Here is an 8,145-nt window from a genome sequence, read left to right as displayed (position 1 = left end):
CGTGCGGCGGATGGACCCCTACCGGAACTTCCTCTGTCTCCTTCCGCCGAGCCCCCCTCCCCCCTCCGGCAGGTATCCGCCCCAGCGGCTGCAGCCCATCTCTGTCAACTCAGGTATCCCTCCGCGCAAAGCCATTGCGACAAACGCAGCGACACTGCGCGTGCGCGACTGCCCTCCGCCGTGCGGATCCCCCCCGCACATGGCGCCCGCGGTACATCCGGGGGCCGCCGGCGCGGGGGCTGCCGGGAAGGCGTGGCGGGGCGAGTGGGCACCTCCGGGCCCGGGCCCCCTTCCCCACGGGCCGGGGAAGACCCCCATGCTGAAGCACTACCAGAGTAGCCAAAATGACAAGTCGCCTGTGAACAACGAGCCGTCCCGAGGCCTCAAATTACCAAATTCTGATTACGAAAAATAAAATAAAATACTGAAGTAATACCAGTAATATCAAAACCAGTCTGAGGTAAGAATTCAGCCCCTGCATTTGGGCTGTGGTCCCAGAGAAAAACCTTCCCTTTCAGAAATGAAAATTGTTTTATAGTTGTTTATCAACAGCAGGTATTTTATTGTGAACGAGCATTTATTTCCTGACAGACACACATGTATCGAACAGGCCGGTAGTTATGAGGAAACTATTTGATGTTTCTGAAGAACAAACCATACAAAATCCCCTGGGTTCTGGAACTAGCACAGGCTACAACAACCCAAAACTTCAGCGGAGCACGCTGGTCCGAAGCTTGATTTTCACCATTTACTCACATAAAACGTTTTATAACAGATTAAAATATTACATTAAAAAAAAAAAAAAATCACTTCTTGTTAACACAGTCCTCGCTACACTGTTCCTTACACCAAACTAGGACAAATTCAGGAGCCCAGCGTGGCCCAAGCTGCCCATCCCGTCAGGACAGGGAATTTATTCATCTGAGTCCAGGTCGCTGTCTCCTGCAATGGAATGAAAGTCCTCGCTGTCCTCCTCATCCTCAGACAGATGGACCTGACTTAACACACTTGGTCCACAGCGCTGCTGTTCTTCCTCCTCCTCCTCTTCCGAGATCTCGTACCCTCCAGTACTGCTGAAACTAGTATCTCTTGTGTTGGATTTTGGGTCTGGTTCTTCATAGCTGCCGTAACTAGAAGAAAGAGAGAAAACTCTTACTAGACCATCACGAGCTAGCAGTGTGCCCAGGTTGGCAAGAAGGCCAATGGCTTCCCGGCCTGTATCAGGAACAGTGTGGCCAGCAGGACTGGGGCAGTGACTGTCCCCCTGTACTCGGCACTGGCGATGCCCCACCTCGAGTGCTGTGTTCAGTTTTGGGCCCCTCACGACAAGACAGACATTGAGGTGTTGGAGCGTGTCCAGAGAAGGACAACGGAGCTGGTGAAGGGTTGTGAAGAGCACACATCTCATGAGGAGTGGCGGAGGGAACTGGGGGTGTTCAGCCTGGAGAAAAGGAGACTGAGGGGAGACCTTCTCGCTCTCTACAGTGCCCTGAAAGAAGGGGGTAGCGAGGGGGCGTCGGTCTCTGCTCCCAAGTAACAAGCAATAGGATAAAAGGAAACAGCCTCAAGTTGCGCCAGGGGGAGTTTAGGATGGAGATTAGGAAAAATTTCTTCAGTGAAAGGGTTGTCAAACACTGGAACAGGCTGCCCAGGGCAGTGGTGGAGTCGCCATCCCTGGAGGTATTTAACAGACAGGCAGACATGGTGCTGAGGGACACGGGTTAGTGCTGGGTTTGGCAGTGTTGGGTTAATGGTTGGACTTGATGATCTTAAAAGGTCCCTTCCAACCCAGATGATTCTATGATTCTATGACCATTTCAAACCATCTGCTGATACTGACAATTCTGTATTTAACTCCTGTAAAAGGCTTGAAGTCCTTGTGGGACGCTCTGAACCACTGTACACTTAAATTCTGTCAATGGCCAGCTTTTTAAAATAAAAAAAAAAAAAACAAAACAAAAAAACAGTTCTCCTGATGAAACAATGGTCTACCAGCATCCTCGCCTCAATATGATATACTCAGAGCAGAAAAAATTCATGGCTCCAACACCTTCCATCTGTCGTCACCTTTACCGCAGACAGAAAGACACGCAGCCCATAATTTATTAGGTAAACATCAATAATCACATCAAGGGACTAAATTCCCCAAGTAGAAAAAGAACAGAGAATCTAATGCCAATATTCTACAGAACAGCCAGAGAAGGAAGAGCAGGTCAGTATTCTCTCATGTGAATGCAAAAAAATAAAGCTGACAAAATTACAAGTACAGCACTAATAATGGAACCGCTTCTTTAGAGAAGGGATTTTGTTTTGAGGAACTATTTTAACAAGATTCTCAACTCTAATTACCTGATATTACTGTCCTCCATAACATGAGATGTCTCCCCACCATCTCCTTCATAAGACATCATGCTTTCTTCGTTGTCCATGCCCATCCGCGTGTTCTCTTGAAGAACGTGAGGTTGTTTAGGTCTCACAGCATTGGGCTCCACGTCTGAGTCACTGCCGCTCTCACTCAGTTGGATAGCTGTGTAATAAACCGACATTTGGTCACAAATCAACAGGTTTTTTCCTGTGGGTTACATACCCATTGTCTTTGTTTGAAGGCTATGATATTGACTGTAAGGAATGTACACAAAGTAGTGTCTCCACAAGGTGGCCAAAAGGGCACCTGAGAGGCGAGTACCCAGTTCTGATGTTATTCAAAAGCAATCTTCTTACCATCGTTACTCAAAAAGGCCTTATTTGCTTCTCTACTCGGAATAATTCCCCCTCCTTCTCCCCTAGTAATCTTCACAAGCCATTGCTAAATAAGCTTTTCTGCATGGCAAGGTTTTTAGTAAAACAGGAGTACAATCTGAAGAACCCCCAGACACCTCTACTTGTTCTTGGTAAAGTTGACCACACCATTTCTTATCAAAAATAAACGTGCTTTTACTAAACTGCCTGTTCCTGGTTCTGCACACTAAATCATAGTCCCAGTCTTTTCAGAACCATTTGCAGTTTCACTTTCTGAAATACAGTCAACCAGATCTTGCTAAACTCTGCTTTCTTTCGTGTCCGTACTTGCAGCACTCCTATTCCACTTTGGTTTCAGTTCCATTTACATTCATCCAGCTTTCTCATCTCGTCCTTTGGTCTCTCTTCCTTTCTGCCTACTAGATCATCTGGCCCACACGTATCCCAATTATGCTCTACACTCTCTACTGCATGTTTTTGTGATGGAAGCATGAGAAGATTAGCTGGGTTTGTGAACCACCAGTTCCTGCTCAACCTTTTAGAAAAAAGTACACCTACATGAGAAAGGATTATCTCCCTCTTCATCGCTCCCATCGTCATCATCCTCTCCATCCGACATGAGCAGATCTTCATAGAGGACACTAGCCTGGGGCTGCTGGGCTGATCCTTCTTCTTCATCAGCAAGGTCACCATCTGCATCTTCAACTTCCTAGGTCATACAGAACAGGGATAGCAAAGATCAAACAACATATAAACTACCGTTGCCATTTCCAGCATATGCCTATTATTTATCACACTGTTCTTTCTGGCCTAGTCACTCATTTCATAATGTTGACGTTTTAAAACTACATGTAAGAATCTAGCTATTGCTACAAATACTGCTGGCTTTCAGGGTGGCAGACAGAGCAGACCACCCTTATACTATGGAGACTTCTACCACAAGTATGCAAGTCAACAGGTAGACTGTGGCTGGGAGTTCTGTAAATATACTCACTGGGGCTGGAGTCTTAGGTTTCCCATCATCATCCTCATCAAACCCTTCAATATCTACGTCAGAGTCTTCCTCGCCCAGCCTACCTCGCCCCTGGCGCATCTGAATGGGGAACACAAATAGCAATACCATTGAGGAAGGTGCTACTGGACATAAACCAAAGGGTATGACTGACATCTGGACCACAATGATGGGTGCGGGAGTACAGGGGGAGAAAGATTAAAAAGGAAAATATAGGTATATCAATCTCAGTGCAAGGATCCTTTCTGTCTGTATCCCAACATGAGAGAGCACACAGTCTCCACACACTTTTGTCCTGACGACCTTCATCCTTGAAAAGGGAATCCCCAGTCTTACAGCACCAGAGTTCTTTGTTTACCTAGCTATTTCTGGAAAATACCACTAGATCTTAACAAATGCTTCCTTTCACAAAATATTTTAAAAGCAGACAGAAGTTTCCAACAAATATTCTCCTGCCCTTCTCTCTCCTGTTCTTCCCTCAGTGACCATGAGTCAAAGGTAGAGAGGACATGCAGATTCTGCCCCTAGGACTATACACTGAAAGTCTATGCAAAGCTTGAAGACGTCCAGATCTAGAAGACATTCACAAAGCTACAGCCAGCCACAATACTGGATGGAACTATTCATATTCAGTCTCTGTTTTGTCTGGATTGCTCAGAATATCTCTCACTAGTCTTTCTGATACCACCTTCAGTCTTGTGGCCCTCCTCACTTCCTTCCTCCTCCTGGTAATTTATTTTCATGGTCATCCTTCTGCTATTCCCTCTCCTCCAACAATTTTTTTTTGTTTTTTTTAATACAGAATAATGACTAAGAAAAAATATTCTGTGGTTACTCTAACAAATTAATTTATAATGATTTAATAACTTTAACCGGTCTGCTTTTTTTTTCTTTTCCTTTACAACTACAAGGTATCTACAGTGACAACCATCTCTTCCTAGGTGTTTGTACAGCTTCTAATCATCACTGGATGCAATCATAACCATCTACTTATCATCTTCCAAATATCTAGAATGTACTTCATCATTTCTCTATTCAGAATCAACAAGGGATTGCATATTAGCCCTTTGTAGCATGAGTCACCAGGTTTCTACTCCCAGTAGTGAAGCAACAAATATCTAGCCTCAGGCAGATTCTTTTGCAACTTTTGATTCTCTCTTCTTTGTTTTGCAGCGTTCCAATTCCCAGTGCTCTTTACATTTTTCCCTTTCCCTCCGAGCAGTTAAAAGGAAGGAAACTGGTAACTTTTGAAATGGATTCCCTTCTCTGCTTGGGAAATCTGCTGATCTTTGTCACCTGTTTCCTACAAAGTTAATTGTCTCCGTTTAGCAATTTGCTTATACAACCCAACTCTCCAACCACATGAAAAGACGGAGGATTCTGACCTGAGTTCCTCGCTTCTCTGGGGCAGGGATGGGAGTGTGCAGAGCAGACAAATGGCTCTCATCTTGATAGACTGCAGCATCATACAAATCGGGTGACTAAAGTGTATGTGGAAACAGGGGACATAACACTGAACTGAAAATTTAACAGTATCTTGAGAGGCAAGACTGGGATTTCAGGACTGCATTTTTCAGCACAGTGTTTGTATTATTCAACACCGTTTAATCCAGATAAGCTATTTAAAGAACAAACACGGTAAAATGCAATGGCTCACAAGTTTAACAAGTTCTTTGAAGTTTAACAAATAGAAGGTTTTAAAATAGAAGTCAGTACTTCTATGCAGTGCTATTCTACAGAGGCCAAAATCATAAATGGACTCCAAAAAGGACATGGACATGTTGGAGTGGGTCCAGAGGAGGCCATGAAGATGATGAGAGGGCTGGAGCACTTCTGCTGTGAGGACAGGCTGAGAGAGTTGGGGTTGTTCAGCCTGGAGAAGAGAAGGCTCTGGGGAGACCTTATAGCAGCCTTCCAGTATCTGAAAGGGGACCTACAGGAAGGCAGGAGAGGGACTTTTTACAAGGGCATGTATAGATAGGCCGAGGGAGAATGGCTTCAAACTGGAAGAGGGGAGATTCAGATTAGATGTAAAGAAGAAATTTTTCACTCTCAGGGTGGTGAGACACTGGCCCAGGTTGCCCAGAGAAGTTGTGGATGCCCCATCCCTGGAAGTGTTCAAGGGGCTTTGATACTTGGTTTAGTGGGAGGTGTCCCTACCCATGGCATGGGGGCTGGAAACAGATGATCTTTAAGCCCCCTTTCAACCTAAACCATTCTATGATTCTATGAAAAGGATTAGATTGATTTATAGAGAATAGGCCTCTCTGCAGCTCATAAATAGAATGGTCCAGGTGCAACACCACGTTAAGGTGCCGGAACAGCGAATTGCCAGAAGCAGAGAGGCTTCTCTGTAAGAAGGATCACTGTATGTTTGCATCCACTTACTTCTGGTCCCTGCCAGACAGAATACTCGATCACATCAACCTTTGGTGTGACTCAGCATGGTCCTTTTCATTTCAGTTCCTACAATAGAAATGGTGTTGCAACCACAAATGCTGCTATCAGAACTGGAAAAAGTTTATCACGTATGAAATAGCGAAGCTTCAACTTTCATTCAGTTCTATGCAATCACTGCCTCAAGAGTCACCAAAGCTGAGAAAAGCAAGAAAAAAGGAGGGTATGGCTAAAGTGTTCTAAAAGCCAAACTGTAGTTCGCATGCCGTTTAACCTCTGAAGAGTTAATGAGGAACTACAGATTAGGATTTTGACAAAATGCCCTTATAATACACAGTTTATGTATCATGACAACCCTGAAATTAAGAACAGCAGCAATGCCATTTAAATTAGGCAAAACAGGCTTCCTAAGAATTTGTGAACTACTGACAGCTCTCTACTTGCTGTATTTGCTTTTTACATCCTGGAATCCAACTCCTGAAGAAACATATGGGGAGATAAATATTAGTCATCTCAATTGCATTTGCAATAAAGGGAACTAAAGCCAAGCACCCATCACCAGATCATCTGTGACAAGTCTGGGCACGTGGGAAGCAGGAGTGTACCTCCAGCCAAGAAGCAGAGGGAAAAGGTGGCCTTCGGACGACAAGTTCAAGGGAGAAGCTCAGGGAGCTCTCTCCTTTAGCAAGACCAGAGAAGGAGCAGACTCTGAAGAGGCAGTTCACTGCTCAGGCCTCTCTTCCTCTCTCCTGATCACCAACTTGAATAAAAAAAAAAATCAGAACAGGTACTACTGCTCTTGGGAAGGAAACCATCAGACAGAGAGAAGAATGTCCCTCATTCTCTGAGGTACTGGGATCATCCTTGATTCCATCTAATCTTCCTTGAAATGTGTTAATAGATAGTTTCAACAACTCAATCTCCAAAGACTCCCTTGCAGCCTGACAGTTCGTGCTGCCAGGAAGGTCTTTTTCTGTGATACTCAGTTCCCACCCTGTTGAATTCAATCATCATTCCTCACAAGTTCTTTCTAGCTTCCTACAATGCCAAATTTGGGTGGGTTTTTTTTGTGGGGAGAGATGGATGGAGTGTGTTGGATGGATGTGTTGGATGTATGGATGAAAGTGCAAGGTCCTGCACCTGGGAAGGAAGAATGCTAGGCACCAGTATAGGTTAGGGGCGGACCTGCTGGGAAGTAGCTCTGAGGAGAAGGATCTGGGGGTCATGGTAGACAGTAAATTATCCATGGCCCAGCAATGTGCCCTTGTCGCCAAAAAGGCCAATGGAATCCTAGGCTGCATAGGGAAGAGTGTGGCCAGTAGGTCGAGGGAGGTCATTCTCCCCCTCTACTCTGCACTGGTGAGGCCACAACTGGAATGCTGTGTCCAATTTTGGGCTCCCCAGTTCAAGAGGGACAGGGAACTGCTGGAGCGAGTCCAGCGAAGAGCAACTAAGATAATTAAGGGCTTGGAGCATCTCCCTTATGAGGAAAGGCTGAGAGAGCTGGGACTCTTTAGCCTGGAGAAGAGAAGGCTGAGGGGAGACCTTATTATGGCATACAAGTATCTAAAGGGTGGGTTGAAGGAGGATGGAGCCAGGCTCTTTTCAATGGTTCCCAGTGACAGGACGAGGGGCAATGGGCACAAGTTAGAACATAGGAAGTTCCGTTCAAATACACGGAAAAACTTCTTTACGGTGAGGGTGACAGAGCACTGGAACAGGCTGCCCAGGGAGGTGGTGGAGTCCCCTTCTCTGGAGATTTTCAAGACCCGCCTGGATGCAGTCCTGAGTAATGCGCTCTGGGCAATCCTGCTTTAGCAGGGGAGTTGGACTAGATGATCTCTAGAGGTCCCTTCCAACTCTGAAAATTCCATGATTCCGTGTTAAATATTGCTCTAAAATTGTTTGTAGCCTGCTATCTTGGCTCCAGCCATATAATCTTTGTGTACTTATTACCTAAACAAATTTAAAACTCATTTTTCTCTTAAAAATAATCT

The 8,145-nt window shown here is 45.2% G+C and overlaps 1 protein-coding gene across 3 annotated transcripts in view; it reads right to left on the bottom strand.

The window, feature by feature from the left end:
- Positions 1-538: 538 nt before the first annotated feature.
- TAF1 (TATA-box binding protein associated factor 1) overlaps positions 539-8,145 on the bottom strand; it is a gene marked incomplete at its 5' end in the record, with an annotated part of 37,590 nt that continues 29,983 nt past the window's right edge. Inside the window, 5 exons of one of the 3 annotated variants that reach the window (XM_082488126.1) lie at positions 539-1,130; positions 2,350-2,527; positions 3,298-3,448; positions 3,734-3,832; positions 5,137-5,232. In XM_082488126.1, coding sequence (XP_082344252.1) covers positions 914-1,130; positions 2,350-2,527; positions 3,298-3,448; positions 3,734-3,832; positions 5,137-5,232 — 741 coding nt within the window. In that variant the 3' untranslated portion in view covers positions 539-913. The remainder of the gene's footprint in view (positions 1,131-2,349; positions 2,528-3,297; positions 3,449-3,733; positions 3,833-5,136; positions 5,233-8,145) is intronic. The other 2 variants (XM_082488127.1, XM_082488125.1) reach the window with 2 other exon arrangements.

The sequence above is a fragment of the Vanellus vanellus genome (assembly GCF_965231255.1).
Source record: "Vanellus vanellus genome assembly, chromosome: 10".
NCBI lineage: Eukaryota > Metazoa > Chordata > Aves > Charadriiformes > Charadriidae > Vanellus > Vanellus vanellus.
This window is presented reverse-complemented; position numbering and strand designations above follow the sequence as displayed.